Source organism: Ambystoma mexicanum, chromosome 12 (genome assembly GCF_040938575.1).
Source record: "Ambystoma mexicanum isolate Mex_15411 chromosome 12, UKY_AmexF1_1, whole genome shotgun sequence".
NCBI classification, from domain to species: Eukaryota; Metazoa; Chordata; class Amphibia; order Caudata; family Ambystomatidae; genus Ambystoma; species Ambystoma mexicanum.
The window spans coordinates 981,325,626-981,350,656 of NC_090936.1; the positions used below are offsets into that span (position 1 = coordinate 981,325,626).

The following is a 25,031-nucleotide window of genomic DNA, read 5'->3' on the forward strand; positions in this document are numbered from 1 at the left end:
TTCCCTTTGTCCCTAAGTTCGTCAATCTGGGTCTTGATATCTATCAGAGCTGTTTCAGTCCCATAGTGAGGCCGAAACCCAGACTGTTGTGATCCTAGTAAAAGGTTGGATTGCAGATGTTTTGTATTTGGGAATAGGCCATTTTGTCTATGATTTTCAGAAGAAATGGCACTGTAGTAATCGGTCGGTAATTGATTGGTAACGATGGGTCTAAGGTCTGTTTTTTCAGTAATGGGAGCACCCACGATTCCTTGAGGTTAGATGGGATAATGCCTGATTAGAATGAGGCATTAATGAGTTTCGTGAGGAAAGGGTCCAGGTCTCTGGCTGCATCCTTTATGAGTTGTGTAGGGCATTGATCACCCTTAGAGGTTAGAGGGTTTAAGTGATAATATGATTTTTTCAGTTTCAATAATGGTGACTTTGGAGAACTTAAAGCGGAGGGGATCATCAGTGTTATTAGATGGTACAGGGGCAATTATGGGGGAGAGGTACTAGTTAGTGAATCTTTTTTCTTGGCAATTTTTGTTTGTAAAGTCGTAACTTTATTGGCTAGTGCTAGCTGTATGTTAGAGCACCACGGTTGATCTTTTATGCAATTGTTCGGCACTGGGATGGGGGCTTCTAGCTCTTTCAGGATAACAAAGAGTTCCTTTGTGCTTCATTTGGCCTGTGATATTCTAGAGTTATAAGTTTCGCGTTTCGCTATAAGTATTTCACTTTTATAGAGAGCAGTTATGGAGCTGAGGTTAGTCTTGTTTTCCTCAGATGGTAGTGATCTCCAGGATGCCTCACATTGTCTTTTTTTTCATCGTAAGGTTTTCAGGTGTGGTGTGTACCATGAATTAAGGTGGGCTTTAGGTTTATTTTGTCTCATTTTAAGTGGCGCTATTGAGTCTAGAGAAGTGGACATAACTTGATTATATTCCTTAACCAATGCGTCAGGCCCCAGATTTTCAGAAAGCGCATTGAGTATAGGGAGAATGAGAGGAAGTAACTTGTCATGGGTAATGTTCTTTTTATTCCTTTTAGGAATAGGTGGAGCTAACGAAATAGGCAGTGGGATGGGTTTTTCAGTTGCTAAGGAAAAGGTTACAAGGTGGTGGGCCGTCCAGATCTGGGGGGATATGGATGAGATTAAGGCGTTGCAGTTTGCCACCCAGTCGAGTTTTCTTCTTTGTAATGAGTAGGGTGAAGCACTCTCTGGGTAAAGCCTAGTTCGATTAAGGTGTTAGCCACGGTATCTGCAGGTGAGTCTTTAGGGTTGTTGAAACCTAAGTTCATGTTGCCTAATATTAGGACTTGAGAGGAGTTTTTTAGGTTGTTAGACAGGATGTTGGAGATATCTTCCTCAAAGGTGCTGATATGGCCTCCTGGAGGTCTGTATATCAGATGGATTGTAAGAGTCTGGGAGTTGTTAATAGTGAGCTTAGCTGTGAGATTCTCACATGATTTAGTGTTGAGGGGTGGCGCTAGTCTAATTGGTAGATTCGCTTTAGCAATAAGGGCAATACCTCCTCCTTGTGATTCATTTCTGTCAGATCTTAAAATAGTGTATCTATTAGGGATAGCCAGTGAGAGGGCTGGGCCTGCAGCGACATGTAGCCATGATTCGGTGATCGCTAGGAAGTCGAGGTGTTCTGATTGGATTATGTCAGATATCTCAGTTGCATGTGCGACCAGAGATCTCGCGTTTATTAGAGCGCCCTTGAGGATAGGGTTGGCGGATGCTAATGAGGGTGAGACTTTTGTGCTTTGGGTCTTAGAAATGGTGTGATTGAATGATGCATATACTGGCCGAGTGCTGAAGTGGCATTTTCTTTTAATGTTGGATATTTCAGACTGTAAATTAGTTCTCCTATTCGGGATGGAGAGAGTTCTTGCTCGAGGTTCAAATAATTTGGCTAGTCTCGAACGCAGTCTTTTGTTTTTAGCAATGGTGTTACAAGGTTGGGAGTCATACATAGGCAGCTGTTGAAGGACCATGGTAGGTTTAATTGACTGTTGAGTACAAGTTAGTCTATTAGTATGGGTAGTGGACTGGGTCGTTATGCAGTTAGGAATGATATGGTAGTAGGGAACTGGAGGAGTTTCATCTATACCAACTGTGGCTATTAATATAGTGAGAAAATGCAAAAGGCTCCTTAATCTGTGCATTTTAAGTATGGGAACTATGAAGTTGTAATCCAGGACACGTCAAGTTAGAGATACTGTATCGTAGTTTGTAGTCCAAGGGAGGCGGTTGACCAAGAGGGCTAGATCAAATTAACACAGAGTAGTGTAGATCAGATCTACACAAAATGGGCTGATTTAAATGAAACAGAATAGGCCAAATCAAAATGGCACAGTATATGCTAAATCACATTTACGCAGAGTAGACTGAATCAGGTTTTCATGGCAACGAATGCATATTATTTCAAACTGCATGTGGCTAGTTTAAATCACACAGTAGCTGGCTCAAATAACACTAGTCTAGTTTGGATAGCGTAAGGACTAGTTCAGAATGGCACAGGGCTAATGCAAATAACATGTTTGGCACGCAAAACTATAACTTAGTTGGTCTGGTGTATTTGGCACGAGATCAGGTAGCTCTGTGCAGTGGGTCAATTTCATTAGTACACGCACATGAATAAGACACACAGAATAGTAAAATATGCAGATTCCCTTGTCTCAGGGATCAGTGTGAAAGAGGGATGGGCTGATTCCGGTCTTGCGGGCTTAAATAGTACAGCGTGTATGGGCGAGTTTACAGTTCTGCACTTATAGGACCTGGGCACAGAGTTTAGCGGTAACGGGGTGATAACAGTACTTACAGTTACTTTGCACTGAAGACGCCTTACAGTAGTATGTAGTGGCAAGATCTAGGTAACCTCACTGCCACACCGAGCCCACAAGCAAACAGGGCCTTAGATGGCCTTCGGTGGGCTGGCTCTTCCGCCTGCCGGTGGATGGGGGAGTATTTCCCGCGGATGGTTGATCAGCAACCAAGAGGACGCCTAGCCTCGTTGTGGCGCCGCATCACGCCCGACATTTTGTTTGTATATTGATGTCGGCGCTGATGCTGGCGCGCGGGCCCGGGCTGCAGCTGGGTGCAAATTAGACTATTGCGGGCACAATGGGCTACAAGAAGGGGGAAAACTGCACCAGTTCTGAGCAGTTTGTCACAGGGATGGAAAGGATGCAATGGGGCATCTGGTGTCGGGCGTCGAAACGTTGCGGAGGTGGGTCTGCTCCTCTGCTCCCTGTTTCTGTGAGTTATTATCCTCCCTCCGTCCAGTACTGTTTGTACTCTCTTTGCAGTTTCAGCTGCCAGTTCTGGATTGTGCTCCCTCTCCTATGCTATTACTATCCCTGTAGTAAGTGCAGCTGTATGATCTCACTTCCTGATTCTTTGGTGTACAGTTCTCTCCCTTCAGTCGATGTTCTTGGTTCTGTTTCTTCAAAGTCTCTTCTTTTATTTCAACTTGACCTGTTTCAAATCAGGGTTTTGTTCTTCAAATCACAATTTTTTTTGTTTTAGCTATTAGGTAGTGCTATAGCACCTCCTAAAAGCTGAAATTATTGCACTGAAGTACAGCTAGGAAGAAATGGCAAATGAGGAGGGACATAAAGCTTGGAGGTATTCTTTAGTTATATACCTACACGTTGGCTACCCACATCCATGCTAATCCCTATGGCCCTTCCCACCCACTTCCTGCCCCTCTTTGCCCAAAATACACCCTCATGGTAAGTCTTTGAGATAACTTTTTCAAGCCTTACCATCAAACATTGTGCTAAAAGTGCTTGCCAGTGTTTTTCAAAGCTGTCTATTAAGAGTTAATGACTTAATTGGAACTATAAATGTGCTAGTGGAGTAATACAAATGTCTTAACTAGGTTTCGCTTTAGCCACTCTATGCGTGTCCTTCACTGAAGTCCTGTTATACAGAAGCCAAAACTGGTATGTGGCATTTGCCAGGCACTGCTATTATGTGCTCAGGTACTTGCACCATTTTGCAGCTGCTAACATTGATGGTCATTGAAAACCACTATGGCCGCAACCGTTGGCATTGTGTGTTAACTGGTGTCTGTTCTCCTGCTTTTGCTGGTACTTTGCTGCATTAAGGTGTGGCATTATGGCATCTGTTCTGTTTCTTTCTAGGAATCCCCACCTTGCACCTTCTACCTTCACCATCCCAGACTTGCCTGTTCTTCCTTCTCTTTCTACCTTCTTTTTAGACTCTTTTGGCAAGGACAGAGACACCACCCTTTTACCACCTTCAATCTCCTTCTCCCTTGTTTCTGTGCTGTTTCGGTGGGAGAACCACCCCTGTGGCTTCCTTCTATCCCTGCCCCTCAGGCTTTGCCTTTGTTAATCTGTTTTGCCTTTCACTTCACTGTCTTCAGCTCAGTTCACTCCACATGCTGAAACATTGCCTGACTTTTTGATTTTGGGTCTGCCTTCGCACGCATACACACCATGTAGCCACTGCCTGTTCTCATATCGGGACCATTTTGGTGCTCCGCTGCAGGATTATGTAATGAATGTAATAATCCCAGTTTGACAAAATTTATTATTTTAAAGGCAGGGTTGATTAAACACCCCCATTTTAGTTGTGTTCCTTCCCAGTATTTTCAGCACACTCCTGTTGTTTTCAGCACTCTGTCTTGATTCTTGTGCTATGAATGTTAGTGTCACTGATATGAGATGCTGCTGTTCCGAGTCACCCTTCCTGATTTTTGTGCTGTGCCTACTTTGGTTTCCACAGAGTCCGAGGAAGACCATGTTCTACTATCCGTCCTCCCCAAATGAGACGCAAGGGGTATTTGCTGTACGGCATGGCAAGTACAAGGCTCACTACTTCACGCAAGGTATGTGGTATGGGGTGACCTCTTGGTCACTGGAATGAGAACACTATAGTCGTGATGATGAGACTGTAGGGAGGAGCGTATGGTGACTGAGGTGACTGTTATGTGTGACCCTACCATATGTATCGCCCTTTAAGAATGTGTGTCCCTCCCACGTGTATTGCCCTTTTAAAATGGGCCATGACTTTTGCCATGGGCCAGTCTAATAAAATGAGCCCCTGTGGGCATGTGCATCAGAACGGAGGCAGACTCCCAAAACAGCAACAAGAGTGCAAACCGTGTTTAGTGTAGCAACGAAGTTGGCGAAAGTTCAGTGACTGACTGGAAATGAGTGTGAAGAGAAGTAGGGCACTACAATGCATGACTGGCACAGGCAGTGTAGTGACTTACTTGGGAATGAACCTGTGGTGAGTGAGACAAGAACTGCTAGTTATTCAAAGCCCCCATATTGGGGGACACGGTTGTTTTGAGGAACAATGTCAATTTACTTTAAATCTCCTACAATGAACACAAAATGGTAGCGCATACCCTAGAGAAAGAAAGCACATTGCCACATTTATGTGACTACCCCAATTGCTTTCCATCTCACTTTTTCAAAGCAGATTCTCTGGTCCTGAATGGTATTAGTGGAGCAGCTCTTGTATTACCTGCAGCAAAAAGTTAGATTCCCCCAAAGCAAATGTGTTAGGTTGGCAAATATGCCACTTGGAGCAGTATGCTCATTGGCTACGGATGATAGGCCAGCAGTCTACGGTGTTGGTGACTGAGCTGGGCTGTGAAAAGGTGCTTGAGGAAAAATTAATGCTTATTATTTTGACCATGGTTTATGAGAGTCCCCTGACCAATGAGGTCAGCCTTATAGCAGCAAAGTACTAAAAACGTAAGGGATTATTCCTATCAGAATTAGTGGTCCAAAAATAGAGGCTAAAATGCCTACTCAACCCTCACACTTCTACAAACCAGGAGCCAACACAATCGTAAAGGTAAAACAGGCACAGTCAAGAGATATAACTCCTTTGACTTTTGTGGTAACGTGGGCCGCAGGAAGGCTTTACTCTTAAGAGGGGTGTGAATGTGTTTCAGTAGCAACCCAAACAGTGAAGTGTAAGAGTCCAAAATAAAGGAATGTCCAAACCAGGTTCTATAAAAATATACACTTTAATTAGACACATCATGTTCAATACTAACTAACTAGAAAACACTGTAAAAACCCACTGCTGTAGAAGAAACACAGAATATGCACAGGTTGAATAGATGCAGACAAGTAGAGAAAGGCATTCAAAAGAACACAATGTTCAAAAGGATATTTCTTCAAGTTGTAAAAAAGGGATACAAATGAGCTAGCTATTCTCTAGGGTGGGTCCAAAGGTGGGCAGGGGGCTGTTATCAATCCATAATACCTACTGCAAACCAACAGCGTCGAACCAGGCTTCTCTGCATCGACCTCGGTGATGGCTCGGGTTGTAGATGCAACTCTGCAAGTTGGCATCGAGGTGAGGTTGAATGGAAAGGGAGCTGCAGTCTCGAAGCATCTACTCAAGCTAAGCAGATCCTGTGGTTAACAGGGCTGCTTCGGCGGTCGAGTATCGATTTTGGTTGAACTGGTACCACGATGAAGGCTCGGAGGTTGTGGTTCGGGGAACACCAGCTTCGGCTGTATAACGCTCTTTTTCCCATCCTACCCCGTAGGATATTTAGAAGCTCTACCCCGACCCCTTACAACTTTATTGCACAGTGAAAGACAACGGACTAACACCAGAGCCATTTACCTGACATGTCCCAACACAAGGGTCAGGCAGAGTAAGGTAATTGACAATAATTACATACACCTGACGGCCCTTTCCCTTCCCTACTGGGATAAAAGGCACAAGAGCACACATTGAGCAAGGCAAACCACACAAGGATGCAGCTATTCCAGGACGGCAGTTCAAAAGGAGGAGAAAGACGGTGAGAGCTGAAAGGACGACAAGGAGGGAAGTGCCCTTTCCCTTTTGGAGCCAGACCTGCAAAGCTTCAGTGAAAGGAATCATAAGTCTGGGAACTACAGCTAGTGTGTGGTGTAACAGATGTCAACGGTGCACAGGGCCCTCCCACATTGATAACCAAGGCGGGAGAGACGCTTGCTACTGCGGTACCGTCCTTGACTCCAGAGACAAGAAATGCCAATGGGTTCATCACAGCCGGTGAGTCGGAGGGAGAGCCGATAGTAAACCGAACTGTGTTGAGCGAAGGCTGCAAACGGAAACATGATATGAAAGAACCTGTGAACAAAGAACTGGTGTGTTACTGAACTTTTAGTAGCATAAGGAAAGACCAGCTGCAGAGTGGTCGGGCACCACGTGGGCGCTCACTCGAAAGACAAGCCTTTGACCCGTAGCCAAGAGGAAAGCTGCAAACTAAGGCAAGTGTGAACCCGAACGAGGGATGCTGAGAGAAAGGGGAAGAGAACCCCGCTTTTCTGATGAGGTGATAGAATCATGACTGTGCTAAAATGGCTATGTGAACCCGACGGAGGGATGTCATGGAGCTAGAATGGCTATGTGAACCTGACAAAGGGATGCCAGGAGAAAGCTAAGGGAAGTAAATCCCACATTGTATTGAAACCAAGGTGAACTGTTGAGTGAGGCAAATGTGAACCTGGCTGATGGATGGCTGCAAAGCCGGGTGAAGCATAATAACCCTGTGAACATTGTGTTGACAAGAGTGAACCCGGCTGAGGGATGTCCACAGTGAAAGATTGCTCAAAGAGACATTGAGACTTGTGGAAACTACAGGTGAAAATATTGTGAGTGAAAGGCCGTAGTGAACCTGACAGAGTGAGGTTAACATTCAAGACGGATCGGAGCCCGGTTGAGGGGATCTTGGGGTGAAGAGGCATCGCCCAATGTAAAAGAACTTTTGTTATTGTTGACACATCAGGCCCTCAGAGGCAAGAGACTTTGTATGAAAGAGACTTGGCACCGAAGGTCCTGATATCGCTGAAAAGAACTGTAAGCTTGTGCTAGAGAAGCCCAGTTGTGTATGGTGCTCAGAAGTAAGGATTGGCAATCGTTTATTTTGGTATATGCCATTTTTATTTGACAAGACGCCACTAGCACTGCCTTATTATCATTTGATGGTCGTTGCTTGCTCCCATCTTAGATTTAGGTTTAGATTAGGCTTTTTTTCCCACCCATTTATATAGTTTGATAAACACCCTTGAACTGTGATCACTTGTGTCTGTCTTTACTGTTGCCATCATGAGTTCCTTATATACACCACAAACAAAAAGTATCAGTCTCCTCAGGAGGTCTGAGGATCAAAGGATCCAAAATGTCCATGGCAATTCTCTCGAAAGGCCGATCAACCACTGATGCTTAGCAAGTCTGACAGGACATGACAAAATCCTATATGTTTACACTCATCTGGGTCCAGTGAAAATGGGCAGACAGGAGTGGCCAAGACAGGCAACAGTTTAAGTGACCTGCCAAAGAAACATCATCAGGCAAGTACAGTAGGAACATCCTGTGACATTGAGGCCAACCTCCAGTTGGCCCCTGCCACGGGATTCCTGAGCTCAGAGTACAGGAAACCACTCTTGCAGTACACCTTAAATGACGCAGGGGCTTCCCCCTGAGCCTTTTTCTCTGCCTACAATTACAGATCTACCAGAGTTGGACAGATGTGCTGCACCTGGCAAAAGTCGGCTTGGCTGAGGCGTCCAGCTAAAAACAAGTCACTTAGCTCTGGCAGACCCTTGAGGTCTGAGACTACCTTGTCCTCCACCCAAGGTTGTGTTTCTATGCCTGTAGGCAATCTTGTGGTCACTGAATCTTGAGCCACAGCAGTAGATACTTTAGTGGCCACTAGGTCCTCTCAATAGGAGCAGATCCCTCTGTCGACTCTGGATCATGACTAGGCAGTACTGGCAGCATCGGTCTTTCACCGTCTTCAGTTGATAGCGCCTCTGGACCCATGCCTACAGCGGTTGCTAACCAAGCTGCTACTCTGGCCCTAGATCTTGTGACTATGGCAATGACTTCGACATCAGGCTTGTCATTCCCTAACAGACAGTCCACTGGAATTGCATCCATGACAGAGACGCACAGCTGAGAGGTTCTACCTGTCCAGCTAAACTCTTTAATTGTCAGTTGGCATCTAGTGAGGCCATTGAATCTGCTGACTATCCTGGAAGAAATTGGTTCTCCCGCACCCACTATCACCGTCGGATAGCAGTGATACTCGCAGCAGTATCACAGAGTGCTGGGGCTTTGCTCCCATTTATGAAGACATGGTCCCAAAATATTGCTGTGTTAGTAGGAACCATGACCTCAGTCCGAGACCAAGTACCTTCCCTGCATAGCTATATTAGGGTGCATTTGACCAACCCCTGGCTTAGTGGGATTTCATCATCTATGATGCCCACACTGACTATATTGCCTCCTCCTCCATGAGGGTAGCACTAACTACAGTTTGCTTGGAACTACCCTAGCAAGCAGGATCTTCTCTCCTGTATGTCATGTCCCCACATAGAAATCAGCCTCTTGGGGCTGTGGATGTGGGTGCCCCAGTGCTAGGGGGGCAGGAGCCTGTGCTCTTGTCCTCCTTGTATTTACTTTTATCAACTGCCTTGTCATTTGGTATAAATGTAGTTGCCTAAGCCTTCTTTTGACTGGCAAGATCCCCTGGGGTCTGTGATACTGCTGTCCACTAGATGCTAGTGTAACTCCATTTCACAGTTCTTAAGGATATTCTCACATGCTCTCAAATGGGGCAACTTTGTTTTCCTGTAACCCATCCATTCGGATACTTCAAGGATTGATGCCCAAATGCCTCAAATGTTTGTCCTCTTTTCTCGGTGAGCTCTCTAAAGCTCCTGATGTACTGCTCGGGTGTCTTGTAGAACGTCCTGAGAATGGCGGCCTTAATTTTTTATGAATGTGCCTCTTTTCAGGTGCCAAATGAATAATAACATTGTCGTCGCTAGACAGCTTATAGGGGCTGCACCTCACAAGTCTTCTTTCACATCCAGCAAGCTGATAGCATTCTCCAGTCCCTCGAACCAATTAATTATGTCATTCCCCACCTCATAAGGGGGGATTAAATCCTTGAGGATGTGGCGTCTAGGCTTCCACTGGAGGCATTCCCTTCCTCATTGGAAGACCTCCTTTCTTCCCTTTGCTGCTCTATATCCATCTTGCGCTGGAGCACAACGTCCTGCTGGTTCTGCGTTTCTGGCACCACAGCAGCCCTTTGTTTCTGTCTCTCCGGAGCAGCAGTGTCCCTCTGCTTCCCTTCCTCTACGGCCCACTTCCTTTTCTCAATGAAGAGTTCCCTATCAGTTAAATACCCTCTAGGTTGGCTAAACCTGGATTTCACAGAAATCCTTATCCTTACAGATGTTTGGGACCTGGCTGAGGCCTGGGACCTGTGGGATCTCTGGAACTTCTGGGAGACTATGCTACCTTCTCCCAGGGGGAATGGTGTGAAGCACTATCACTGTTGCCCTCCACATACACTTCTTCGCCCTCAAGAGAAGTGGGATCTTGAACTGGAGGCTCAGCCCTGCTGCTGGTCTCCGAGGAAATGTCCAGCCTAATAGCTTCCTCAAAAGCATGGAGACTCTTAGACACTTCAACAGTTGTTTTCTTTACCTTTATGCCGTATGGGTGGTCCCTAGCTTGATAAACTCTCGCAGTTAACCTACTGACAAGGTGGCTGCATTACTAATATCAAATTCCATTGTGTACTTAAAAAATATGCCTTGACAGTGAAACTAATGTTAAATGTACACTCTTATTTTGGCTGACTAGGCTGTAGGCACAGTCTGTTCCAAATCCCAACCGCTGCCCACCAATGTTACAAATTGACTTCTGCCCTGCAGGAGTACAATGATGAGTAGAGGCTAAAATATCTACACAGCCTCACATGTTTACAAGCCAAGAGCCAACACAGTAATAAACATAAAACGGTACAGTTAAGAGATATACCTCCTTTACCTTTTGTTGTAACATGGGTCAATGGAAGGCTATACTCTTAAGAGGGCTGTGAATGAGGTTCAGTAGCAACCCAATCAGCTTATTTTAACAGTCCAAAGTAAAGGAATGTCCAATCAATGTTCTATACAACTATATACTTTATTTAGACACACTGTAAAAACTCACACCTGTAGAAGAAACACAGACTATGCACAGATTGAATAGATGCAGCAATCTGGGTGATGACACAAGGGGAGAAAGGCATTCAAAAGATCACAATGTTCAAAAGGATATTTCTTCAAGTTGAAAAAAGGGATACAAATGACCTTGTCAGTTTCTAGGTCCACAAAGATGGGCCAGGGGGCAGATATCAGTCAGCAATACTTCTGCAAATGCCTTGGGGGTTCCACAGCGTCAAACCAGGCTTCTCGACATCGACGTGGTGTTGGCTCGAGTCCCAGATGCAGCAGTCGCAATGTTCCAGTGGCAAGCTTGCCTCAGGGCAGGGTTAAATGGAAGGGGAGCATCTACTCGAGCTGTGCGCATCAGGTGGTTACCAGGTTTTGTTCTAGACACACTTGAAGGGAAATCAGGTATACTGGAGGTAATCAGGGAGCAAACCTGACATATCTTATTAGAAATCAATAGACCATAGAGGCTCCCGTACCTAATGGAGGTTTGGATACTCAGTTATCTGGCTGATCAAGAGTTGTCACACTAGAACATGATTCAGAACAGTAACGCATAGAAGTTCATGGAAGATACAACCTGACTTCATTGCTAAATCTGTTAAAAACTATTTTAATATAAAGCATATAAAGTTAAAAAGCATATACATAAAATTTAGTCTGTAAAAAACGAACAAAGTGACCAGTGCTGTCAAATAAAGTGCTGTGTGCTAGTCACCAAAATTGCTAATAAAGTGCAAAATAAATACTGAAACTGCATCCAACTTTCAGATACATAAGAATTCTAAGTTTACAGGTACCTATTTACAATGTTTGTGTAGAAACTTCAAGAAAAGGCAACTTTTGACTTGTTTTAGTAAACACAAATCCACACATAATACATCAAATGAGACCTATCCTTTTTGAATATCTCAAAACTTGGTGCTTTGGTTACAATATACTTAAAATACAACTTGGCGGGTTTTAATCCTTATTCAGGTACTTGATGTTAGTATCTGCAGTAACCCTACATGTTTCGTTCCTGTAGTCCTTAGGATTAGTTTTAGGAACTTCTTCAGGGGGGTGTGAAAACTGAGTTCTAAAGCTGAAAGACTACGTGGCTTCAGTTCTACTGCTTCGTTCAGCGTTGCGGTTTGTTTGTGACCGTTGCAGTCAAGGATTGACGGCGATCCAGCTGGAACCACAATGTGCAGGTGAGTCGGTTTGATGGAAAGGCTCGCAAGTCGCAGTCCGGGGAACATCAGGGTCCAGTTGATTGACTCACAGGAACGGTGAACTGGCGTTTCGGACGGCGACTCAAGTAAGGCAAGGCAAGGCATCAGTACTTTTTAGTTTGATCCAGGGCAACGACACACTTTTGCTTGCGTGGTGCAGTAGTGAACACTGTCGGACAGCAGTTCGGAAAACAATGGATTCCAAAGGACAGCATCAACGGGTCCTGCTGAATTCTCAGCAGGTGCACTTGAATCACGGTTTGGAGTGTGTCGCCATTGACAACAGGGATCTTGGCTGTTTTGGCTTCCAGGTGCTTTAAGTCCCACTCCAGGGTCTTCAGGGCCAATGCCAATCTGTTCTTCAGGCTCCCAAACACTGGCATGGCTTGGACACACCTTCCTGGGACCTGCAGCATGGTGAGGTTCTAGGCACAGGGTGGCTGGCAGAGAGGCAGGCCTTTGGTCCAGCAGCAGTGTTCAAACCCAGTGGCCCCTGGGGGTGGTTGGGGGACAGATCTTGCTTCTGCCTTTGGAGCCTCTGCCATCACCCCACAACTGGAGGGCTTTAGAAAGAACTGTTATCTCAGAAGGGTCCAATGAAATCTTCAGGATGGTACAAAATGAGTGCATGATGATTCAAAAAAGTGGAGGGAGACCCCTTCTTTTATCGGCAAAAAATCCCAGGTGAATGGACTAAAGCTAGCCTGCTTTATGGGTCCAATCGGTGCTCTTGAAATGTGTGGACTTTGCCCTTATGATGTAACACCCAAGTGCTTTGCTCCAGAGGAATTGGAGGGGACAGGAAGGAGAAAGAGAGGCAAAGAGAACCAAAATAACAGAACCAACCCAAAACTGTGCACATCCCTCTCTTGAAATCCTCACTCAACCCTCTCCCTTCCCAATGGGACCAAAGGCCTTTAGAAATGCAACACTGGCCTGGCTTTCTGTGAATGGGTGTGCCTCTTGGTTTCTGCTACCAGGCCAGTGTCCTGATGAGTGGCTGTCCCAGGGAGAAGGGTGTTACTGCCCTTAGAGGAACCAAGAGAGGCACCCCACCAGGTTACCTTCCAGTAGGGCAGGGTCCAGCCTGTCTGGGGGAATACACATAACCCTTCCACAGCTAAACTGGGTCCACGGGACCGAAACGTGCGATATCATTTTAATGTGGCTGGGATAACTCTGGGAGATGCTGCACACCATACCCTAACTCAGGTATGACTTACATTTACAGTTTTATTAGTAGTTTTTGGAACAGAAGTGCATATTTTAAAGGCAGCTGCAAAGACTTTGTTGTCACTGCAGCTGTAAAGAGGACACCTGTGACTTCTGAACCTGTTCTGTGCCACTGGTAGAGCAGGTGCTGTGAAACAGGATGCAGCAAGGCACCAGTACACACTATCCTTTTGGCATGGAGCTTATGAAGGGGGAATCTAATTAGCAGATTTCCCTTTCAGGGATGGAATTACCTGCATAATGTTCATGTTATTATTTAATAAGTATCAAAAATGCCTGGGTTTTCACACCCATGCCAGAAGGCAATTCATCACATTGAGCACACCTGGCAGATTTGGCAAAGCCAGGGACAAACTATTCTCTAAATGTCAGAGAGCACTAAATCTAATAATGCTACGAAAACAGTCCTACTTTCAACCACTTTATGAGTAGTGTTTCCTAATACCCATTCAACTGATGACTATCAAGAGGTGTAAAGAACTACATAACTAATTACATAGAACAGTTCAGTCCCCTAAACCTCATCCATTGTGTTCCTTGGTACCTGCACCATGACAAAGTTCCCCAGCCCCTGAAGAAAGTCTCCACAATCATCATAAGGGATTGAAAGGTGTAAGACGTATGCTGTGGGGCTACATGTGATACAAATGGAATGTATAAGCATTCATAGGACCCAAGAAACGTTATTAACAAGTTCCAAAACAAGACTATGTTTTCATTGTATTGAATGCTTCTTTAGGTGATGTTTTATGAGATACACTTTAACTGTCGGAATTGCACTATATGTATGCACTGTATTGTATTTTGGTACCTGTTATGTTTTAGTCTGGCACCCATGTCATGTATGCTTTTATTGTCTATTTGAACATGTTTTAGCTATTTAGAAATAAAATTGTATATGTGCATGTTTTCGAGGTTTTCTCGAAGAGCAGGGATGCGTGCTACAGGAGGTGTTTTCCTGTGACACTCTGAGGAAAGAAAAAAAAAGAGACGTGTTCTTTGTCTGAAATTGTTCTTTTTTTTGTTATCAAAATAGTAGAACTAGCCCTTTCCTGGCATCCAAAGCTGCTACTTCTATTCCAACACTTGCCCCATCCCTACTGCAACCCCTAGAATTGAGCCTGCTCCATCTCTGGGTGGCCCCTTAAACATGAGTAGGGCCTCCAACCCTGTATGCCTTCAGCCCGTGATGTGAAATTTAATGCAGTGTGCTACAAACATCTGTTTCAAGAACCCCAAAGGCTACCCTGAGGAGCACTTCGACAAGTGTTTCCTCTTCACCTCAGACGCACAAGCTTGGACAAGACTTTCTTCTGTGCCTACCATATCAAATCACTAGACTGTCCTTAAGGAATGAAGCCCATTCTTGGCTGCCAAGGATTGCGCAGACTGTCCATTATTATTTTAATAAAGATAGAAGGCAACTCCCAACTGACAGATTTCACCAGAACAAAAATACCTTTGCTTCCAGCCATCAGTGCAGGTTTGCACGATTGGGTCTAACATTGTTTATGTCCCTCATTTCTCCAGACCATGTAGGATTACCTTCTCTGGTATTCGGTGGTCTGAGACTGAGCCAGTAGCTCAGCATGCTGTAGTCTCTAATATAAGTGGGATAGATATTCTACAAAAGAGAAGGGTGGTCCTCTTTTTTATGGGGGTTGTGTGGATGAGGACAAATAAATATGGAAATAAAACGAGTTCCACTATACAACTACCCATCTTTCACACACTAAGGTCGCGGGTGTCCACAAAAGCAGAGTATAGAGGACTGTCTTACATTATTTGGACAGAGATACAGGGTACGGTGAATAAATACATATTTTAATCAATATACACATAATTACTAAAACAACACGGTAATAAACATGTAAAACACAAGCATTTGTGTCGGACTAACAAATGTTGTATCCAACTGACAAGTCTACCTCTATATGTTGTCTATTTCTAACTAGATAGACAGGAGGTGAGGTTAGTACTGGAAGTGAGCGGCGTATCTACAAACAAGTATAAACATGTAGACCCTCTCTATTTTCATTCTTATCTTGTCTACACCCGTTCGTGTTTCTGGATCCAAGGACCAAATCACACCCATGGATAAGTCTCGTTTGTGTGCTTCCTTAGAACCTTTTACAGGATACTTCTTGTTGGTGACACGTGATTGACTTGCACGTGTATTAAAACGCATAATGGCCTATGCGTCAGGTACTTCAATTTCTTTGTAATGTGTGAAGTTTAATTCCCCGGGTTTCGTATTCACACAACTGTCCGGTAAGGAACTCCTGTTGCAGGCTTAGCAGGCATGCATTCCCGGACGATTATTCCACTCGGGATCGTGTTGCAGTGTGTCAGTTTTCGCGCTCGTGGTCTCGAATGATTCGTGAATTAGATCTTTATATTCCTACTTTTTGCCTCTCTTTATCACTAAATGTGATTAGTTGGTTTTCACCGCATTAACCGCTAGGCTGTGTCCAATTCAGTCGGTTGTTCCTGCTTTGAACGTGGTCTACAGTGTACGGTAATTGTTGCTGCCTTCGCTGAGCAAATTTGAGTGTAGTTCTCTTTGGTCGCATTCGGAACGGCCGTGTCTCTCCTGAAACCCTAATATAAACCTGACTATATACCCCAAAGCTTGGACCGTTTTCTTCTCTGTTTGGACCAGTTCCTTTTCTACAAATCCTCAAAATCCTGTGCTCGTCCTACACCAATTTTATTTGTAGCGATCCTTCTGAACTGCCCAGCACTTGGCGGCAGACCCTTTCCCCTTCCTTTCTTTGGAGCTAGCAGGATTAACCATCCTGCCAGAAGCTGCCTCATTGGAAATCCTAAAATGTAATGTTATGTAGTTGGTGTTCTAGAGGACACATGCTGTCCTCTTGGTGTGGGACTGCCAGTAAATGTAAAGTAGACTTTGAGTGAAGTTAATCGAGAGTGCTGAATAGCTCCATTTTAGCTTGTTTCAAAAGTGCAAACATTTTGACTTCTTGAGGAGCCAGCTTTAGGGAATTCGACAAAAATGTCATGGTCGAAAAATGCAATCATTAATATCAATAGGTTTTTAATCATAATTTTGAGCTCAAGTGTTTTACGCACCCTGGCAATGCTAAGCATCCGAGCAATCCGGCAGACCATCAGGATGTAACTGGGCTATATTGATAGAAGCCTAACTTGAAACTACAACCAGAAATTACATAGGCTGATTAAACCCAAGAAGCTTTATAAGGTTTGTTATAAACGCTTTGAAAAGGTACATGCTGTGGCAGGGGTGTTGCTAGGTCCGGATAAGGTCTGGGGCTATACTACTGTGGGGACTGTCGGGACTGGAGGCTAGCTAGCCATTTAGTTGTAGCCCCGGAGCTTCTATCCGAGGCTACAACCAGAAGACCCAGGGCTAAAGCCCCCCTAACTCCCTCCCATCCCCCCAACCCTCCCTAGCAACGCCTCTGTGCTGTGGAAACATGTGTGTTGAAAACTTGGCACACAATTATGATCACAAACATGCAGATATTATTGATCATGCTATTTGATTCACAAAACAAGTGTCCTCTACTTGCTTGAAATTGTGGATTGCTTCCCAGTACGTGTTTGAGCATTATAAAGGAATGTGCCAAAGTCTCTCTAAGAATACCAGCACCACCTACAACATTACATATTACTCCGACGCCCCCTTTGGATCATTGAAATGTGGCTCCTCCCAGTCTCGTAATTACTTGCATAATCCAGGGAGAACTTGAGATTTCACGTTCTTCCATGTCGGGTGTGACCATTATACTTTCCACCCAGCAAAGTAGTCCCCAGCCCACCGATCATAGAATGGGGCGCCTGGGTTAAATACTCATCTAAGCTTAATACGTTATTTCTTGCAACTGTATGAACGAACGTCGGTGTTACAAGTATGAATGCAGTGTAATGTACTGCCTAGAATGTAATGGTTATAAAATGTCCATGTGAGGCTTTGCAGAGCCCTCAACTTCAATCCGTTTTTATGAGGATAGTGGCATACACACACACTGCTTGCTCCACTTTTTCCCATATTAGTTGGATCAGTCCCATTCAAAATTCAGTGCTCCTGCCAGCAACCACAAAGTCGCATAGCACCAGACGCACACACCTGATAACTAGAACATTACAGTACTAATCACCTCTGTCAGAATCATCATTTGCATGTAATGTTTATGCATTGCACGGTCTGCCATAATTTATTTTTGTAACTTTCTTCATTGGTTTTACAACAATGATATGATATGGCTTTACAAGACTGTGCACCGGTCAACGTGACCCCTTACCCCCCTCCCTCCCTCGGTTCGGTCCCCACTTGATATTTAGCACAGTTTCTTATCAGTTCTATTGTCGTCGTTGTTCGGCACTTGTGGCTGCTGTTGAGGTTTCCGGTTGTTCGTGTTGGTTTCGTATTGGTGGTGGAGACTGTGAGATCGTGTTGTCGTCTGCATCTAACAGGTATGCTATGTAGAGGCCCCAGATATCTGGGGGGACGTGCGTGGAGGGGCAGAATCCGTATGTACTTCATTTCGACATCTTGACAGTAGGTGACATCCTGTAGCCACTGCTTCAGTTTTGGTGGCGGTCCTCTTCCCCAGTTGCAAGCTATTCGTCTGCGTGCCAGGACAAGGAGTAGGTTTGCCAGTTTTCTGGTATATTCTGGTAATTGGTTGGTTAAGCCCAACATGGTCAGTGTTGGGTCGGGATCCAGCTGGACTCTGATTATTGCTGAAATTTTCCCTGGGACCGCTGTCCAGAACGCTCCTATTTCGGGGCAGGACCATGCCAGATGGACAAAGTCAGCTTCCGAGTGCCCGCAGTGAGAGCAGGAGGCGGATATGGTCGTCCTCTGGGTGTGCAGTTTTGCTGGAGTGTGGTAGACCTGATGGACAAAGTTGAAGTGAATTTGTTTGTACCTTGTGTTTATTGCCACTTTCTTTTTGAGTCGAAGTATCTATGACCAGTCTTCATCGGGTATTGTAATGTTCAGGGCTCTCTCCCCCCTTGTTCGAGCTTTTGAGCAGCGTGTGAGTTTTTCAGTTAACAGGGCTTTATAGATATTCGACACCAGGCGGCCATCACCTTGGGCCTGTATCACTCCGTGGAGCAGTGGCCATGTCGGGGGTTGGAGTGGGAATGTAGCAATGTTGGTTTGCATGGCGTGTCGGGTTCGGTAGTACATGAAGACATCCAGGGCGTTGTTACTTCCTTTGTCACGGGCTTCTTGGATCGACAGGAACGTGCCGTTTGGAAACAAGTCGCCCAACGAGTGGATTTGCAATTTCTTGGTCCGTAGCTGGAACACTTTTTCTGATGTTATAGGTATCCCTGGAATGCTTCTCACCGGAAGGAGGGGAGAGTATCTGGTTTGGATTCCATTACTTTTAGCAATTTATTTCCAAATCGTGTGCGTCGTGACCATTGTGTTCATCGGTGTTGAAGGTGTCGGTGGTTCGTTGAATGTGACTGCACGAAGTAGGTAGGGCGTTGCTAGAGCTCTTTCGATTTGCACATGTGGCTGGATGGAATGTGTTGCATACCAATGGCTCAGGCGCTCTATATTGGGTAAAGCCATTCCGCCTTCCGTTAAGGGCAGGATCATAATGCTGTGCGCTACTTGGGCAACCCTGCCCGCTCATACTAGGTCGAGAATGATGGACTTGATTCGTTGTAAGAATTTTTGTGTGAGTAGTAGAGGAATATTTGTGAAGAGATAGAGTAGTTTGGGGAGAATTACCATTTTCGCTAGGGACACTCTGCCCCAAAGTGTGAGGGGAAGCGTTTTCCATCTGTTCACTTTAGCATGCATAGTGTCGAGTGTCGTCTCGTAGTTGTCTTGCATGATGTCAGTGCTGGATCTGGACATAAGAATCCCTAGATATCGGACCTTTGAGCGTTGCCAGTGGAAGCCAAAGTCGTCCTGGAATTCTTTGGTTGATTCTGTGAGAGGGAAGATTATCGATTTTGAATTATTGATTTTTAGTCCTGAGAAGTTGCCGAATTCGAGAACTGCTCGCATCACTGGGTTCAGGTTGTCGTGTGGGTCGCGAAGGAAGAGTGCCATGTCGTCGGCGTATAGTGAGACCACCAATTTCTGCGGGCCGAAGGCGAGACCTCTTTGCAGGTGATAAAGCCTTAGGTCGGACGCTAGGGGTTCCATGACCAGGGCGAAGAGCAATGCTGACAGTGGGCAGCCCTGTCTGGTCCCTCTGCGTAGGAGGATTTCGGAGGAGCTTTTGTTTCCAAGTTTAATTTTAGATGTTGGGTGTTTGTAGAGGAGGCCTATCATTTGGATAAATCGTTTGTCGATGCCCATTCGTTCTAATATTGCAAATAGAAAGGTCCATTCCACAGAGTCGAACTCTTTCTTGGCGTCGAGAAGCACTGCTAACGCTTGGTTTTCTGGGTTAATGGCCTCCATTGCTCCGAACATTCTTTTGAGGCCGAATGATGTGTTTCTGCCTGGAACGAATCCAGCTTGGTCCGCCAGCACCATTGCGGGCATGAGTGGCGTCAACCTTCTAGTCAGGATTTTTGCAAAGATTTTGTTATCAAAGTTTATTAACGATATGGGCCTGTAGGAGGCGCAATCTTCCTTGGGTTTACCTGTTTTGTGTAGGAGAATGATATTTGCCATGTAGAGTGTTGGTGGTAGCTGGTCTTTTGCTATGGCTTCTTCGTAGACCTGGAGTAGGAGCGGGGCTAGGATGTCCGCGAAGAATTTGTAAAATTCACCTGTTAGGCCGTCAGGTCCTGGGGCTTTGGTGCACGGTAATTCCTTGATGACTTCTAGGATCTCTTCCGTAGTGATGGGTGCGTTCAACGGCTCACATAACTCGGCGCTCGTCCAATATAGTTTGGTTGTGTTTAGGTATTGTTATTTCAGTAGCATCCCTGGAATAGTTGGAGTTATATAGATTTTGGTAAAATTTACGGATTGTTTCTAATATGTCGTCTTCAGAGTACACGAGGGTTCCCGATGTGTCCAGCACTGCTTCGACTTTCGTGGGTTTTCGTTCTGCGGTGATCAGTCTTGCAAGTAGTGCACCGGGTCGTTGACGCTCGCCGTACTGGCGATTCTTGTGGTGACTTGCTAGGAATTTGGCTTCTCTGTCTGCTAGTGTTCTGAAGGTTTCTAGTTCTGTCTTAAGTGCAGCTAGCGAGCTGGGAGTGTTTGTGACCGTTGCTGCTTGTTCAAGTGTTTTGAGGCAATCTTCGCATGTGTTTAGTTCTTTCTTCAACCTCCTTAGGATTCCATTTTCTTTTGCTAGGCACACCCCTCTGATGAAACATTTCAGTGTCTCCCAGGGTGTTCCCGGCGATGCTACCGTGCCTTGGTTTATCTCTAGAAATGTGCTTAGTTCAGTATGCAGTTCATCGGCAAAGATTTGATCTTGGAGGGCTCTGTGCTTGAATCTCCATTGGGGTCTGGTGAAGTCGCTCCGAGATGTTGTGCACACTAAAATGACCGCTGAATGATCGGAGATGGACCTGAGATCACCCCATTGAAGTCTACTATGAGCCGACATAAAGATGTAATCGAGTCTCGAGCTGGATTTGTGTACCCAGGAGTAAAAAGTGAATTCCTGAGAGTCACAGTGTTTGCTTCTCCATATGTCAATGCGATCATGTGCTTTGCATATTTCGGTTATTTGTAGACTCGCCTTGGAGCGTGGGACGGTTGTCTTGTGTGTTTTTTCTATGCGTGGATCGAGTGGGGTATTTAGATCATCACCCCATATTATTGTGGCTTCTCTGTTTGATTCAATGTGGGTCTGGATCCAGTCGAAGTTATTGGAGCCATCTATGTTGGGGCCATAGGAGTTGATCACGATTATTTCTTCCCCGTCTATGGTTCCGTGGACGAGCAGTGTTCTTCCTTCGGAGTCGTTCTGGGTCTGGATTAGCTTGAAATTTGTTGTTTTAATAATAAGTATGGCGACTCCTCTTGCCTATGATGAGAACGAGGCGAAGTATCTGTGGCAACCCTATGTTTTTGCCCAGTGGTTTTCTGAGTTAGGTCGTAAGTGCGTCTCTTGGATAAGGGCCACATCGACGTTATGACGACGGAGGTAGTGTAACAACTTTCTTGTTTTGGAAGGCTGGTTGCCCCCTTTAATGTTCCATGTGGTTAGTTTGAATATGCTTAGTGTTGCTACGTCGTTTCTGCTGCTTTGTTTCTGTTTGGTGTTTTTGGGTGCTTAAAGCAGCTTTTCTTGAGTGCTTGTTGTTCCGAAAAAGATATTCATGTATTCGAAGTGGAGTTGTTGGGCCGGTTTTGGCTCTGGTCGGTGCACGTCTCAAACTGCTGGCTTGTTCCTTCTGGGAACTCTTCCCCCAACTTGAGTCCCATCTTCCCTTTTCCCCTCCCTGTCGGGCAACCCCCAACCCACCCGAAGATAACCCCTCCACTAGATAACTGTCATGATGCCTACCCCCAGAGCACCAGGCCAGGCCCAGCACCCCAGGGAGCAGGCATCATGCCCCCGGGTAAAAGCCCAGCGGCCCCTTATAGGGGCTCTTTGGACTCTGTCCTGGCGCCGTTGGCGCCAGGCTCATGTTGGACATCAGTCCTGGCGCCATAGGCGCCAGGCTCATAAAGGAAGGTGTTTTGTGCACTTACCTGATGCAGACCATGCTGCAAGATTCAGGCCTCCCTGAGACCTGAAAGGGACTATTTTTTCATTGGGACTATTTTGCCATTCGGGCGTGGCCGGGGAAGGATACTTACCTGGAACTACTTTGGGGGCTATTTAAGCCACGCCCAGACAGTAGCTCACGCTTCGCGTTGTTCTGCATCCAAGCAGCTGAACGCTCACTGTGTCTGCTCCTGCATCTGGTCTCCAGCCACGCCCGCCTCGATCCTGGAACACCTGTAAGGAAAGAAGAGAAGAGAAAGGTGAAAACCAAGGATTTTATCAAACTTCTTACCAGCATCCGGAACCTTCACGCCAGTGTTCCTGAGAAAGGACTTTCATTTAAAAGCACCGCGTTGCTCGCTGCAGCGCCGCGCTTCACTCACCTGTCCTCGGGAGTTCTTCTGGCTCCACCACGACTGTCTGCACAGGTCGCCACATCTCTGCGCCTAGGGGAGAGAAGAAGAGACAAAAGGTGAGCAGAAGGAACATATGAGGAAAGCCTAATTTTCCGCCATAACACTTACCGGTCTTCTGTTGGTGGACCATTCCTCATTTCGGGTCAGCGCCGCTTCGTTGGCAGGTCCCGCACCCCGGCCCCTATGGGGAAAGGACAAAAGACATTACTGGAGGAATATAAAGACATTAAGAGGGATTGCCCCCATCGCTAACTCACCTGAGTTTACCATCGGCAATTCAATCCCTCAACGCATCGCCTTCATTCTGCACCTGAAATAAAGGACAGATCACAGGTTAGGAAGGCAACAGAAAAGGAGGCTCAACACTTGAACTTTTGTAATCTTCATACTTACAGCGTTCCGCTCGGAAAAGTCAAGTGGTTTTTGCCAGCGCCATTCTGAAAACCAGTGAAGTAACTGGACTAACATGCGCCCCTGCACCAGAAGCAGGATGGAGAGTTCATCCTTTCAAACCATAAGGTGAGCTTCAACCGGGGATTTCGGAGGAAGTTAGAGAAGAACGAAGGGGGAAGGGGGAAGCAAGCACACTATTCTGCAGACTGTTAATCCCCTTTCTCATCTGCAGAAGAATATTCCTACGGGCCAGACAAGCAAGATTTGAGGGTCCTGTTCAGTCGGTGTTCCGAGTTCTGCGCATCACGCTCGAAGAGGCCACAGCAACCCAGACTAGACCAGCGCCTCCGTGGGAGTCAGGTGAGCGTTACAATAACTTAGTGAACAAGGAATACCTATCCCGAGGTGTATATAACTGACTTTTGCTCATGTTCCGATCTCCCAAGTCGAGCTGGATGTGGAGCTTTTTTCAGGGCGGATCGCTCCCGTTCCTCTCTCTCCTTCGTGGTCTAGGCATTTCACGTAATGGGCGGCATCCAATATTGTCTAGAAAGGTGTTGGCTTCCTCTGGTGACGTGAAGAATTGTGTTTTTTCAGCATGGAGGATGCGTAATTTGGCTGGAAAGAGCATTGAATATTGGATTTGTTCCTCTCGGAGGTGGCGCTTAACTCCACTGAAGGCTCTGCAGGATGAGAAATCGGGGAAAATTTGGACTTTGTCACCATCGTATTGAATGTCGCTCTTGTCCCTGGCTAGCCTGAGTTTTAGGTTGCGGTCTCTGAAATTCAGCAGTTTGGCGATGATAGGGCGAGGTGCCGTTCCCGGGATTGGGCGATTGGTTGGAATTCTGTGAGCCCTTTCAACCACGAATAGAGACGAGAAGGTGGTTGCTCCGAAGATTTCATTGCATAGTTGTTCCACAAAGTCTTCAATTTTCGCAGGATTTTGTTGCTCTCTGATCCCTACCAGCCTAATGTTGTTGCGGCGGCTGCGCCCTTCTAAGTCTTTGTTTTTGGCAACGATTTCTTTTACTTGGTGCTCTAGTGATGTCACTTTGGAGGACAGGGATGTGGCGTTGTCTTCAAGATCGGAGAACCTCTGTTCTACGGTGTCTAGCCTTTCGCCATGTTTATCAAGCCGGTGTTGTATTTGGTCCACTTTGGATAAGAGGGTGTCGATTTTGGCATCTAGGTTGCCTATGCCTGTTATTGAGTTCGAGCAGTATTTCTCGTATGTCGAGAGATTGGGGGGGTGTTGATTCGTTTTCCTGTTCCATGCTTGGTGTTGGCGCTGTTTCTCGATTCGTCCGCTTGGGAGTTTTGGCTATGGCCCTGGTTTCGAACATTAATTTTCGCTGCGATTTGTCAGTTTTGCCCATGCTGGTGTGGTTTCTTTACTTTGCTGGGTCGGCGGCGCAGCTCTCAGCTCGGATGAGTGTGTGCTGTTTGGAGTTACGCCTCTGGTTGTAGATGGCACACTCGACTGTCCTGGGGGTGCTACTGGTTTTATGCGTTCTGGTTCCGGCGGAAGATTGAGTGGGGCGGCTTGAGTGATATTTATGTGGGGCAGTGGTTGTCGAGCCCCGCTGTTGGGTCTCAGAATAACAACAGGAGCTTTCCTCGTGGCTGCCGCTGCCGGGCTGGTAGCTGGAGCTTTTGTGGAGTTATCGCAGCGTTGGTGGGGCTTGTCGTTTGCCACTTTTTTCCCCCCGCTACTTTTGTGAGTGTGCGGGAGTTGCAGGCTGTTTCTCTGTCGGGTAGGCCAGGGGCCGCCCCGGCCGCTGAGGGTGTTTGGGCAGCGGTACGGGCCAAAGCGGTGAATCTTCGCTCTGTGCTGTGCCCTTTGTTTGCCTGGCCGTGATCAGGGTACTGTTGGCGGAGCGTTTGGCGATGATGGGCCCCGGAGCAGTTTGGGTTTGAGGAGCTGGTGAGTTCGTAGCACGCCGAGGGCTTTTATGTTTTTCCTCAGCTGGGAGTAGCCGCTTGGGCCTCTCGCCTGCTCACCGCACGGGTTATCTGACAGCGATCTATGATGTTGGCGGAACGTTCGCTGGAGGTGGGGCTGGGGCCGTTGGTATTTTGAGGAGTCGGAGGCTTGTGGATCATCACGGGCTCCAGCGACTCCAACCCTCATGGGGTCGGAG

General features: G+C 46.1%; 1 protein-coding gene across 1 annotated transcript in view; it reads left to right on the forward strand.

The window, feature by feature from the left end:
* LOC138514162 (arylsulfatase A-like) overlaps positions 1–25,031 on the forward strand; it is a 204,220-nt gene that overhangs the window by 100,097 nt on the left and 79,092 nt on the right. The window contains exon 7 of the mRNA XM_069629469.1: positions 4,748–4,850. Coding sequence (XP_069485570.1) covers positions 4,748–4,850 — 103 coding nt within the window. The remainder of the gene's footprint in view (positions 1–4,747; positions 4,851–25,031) is intronic.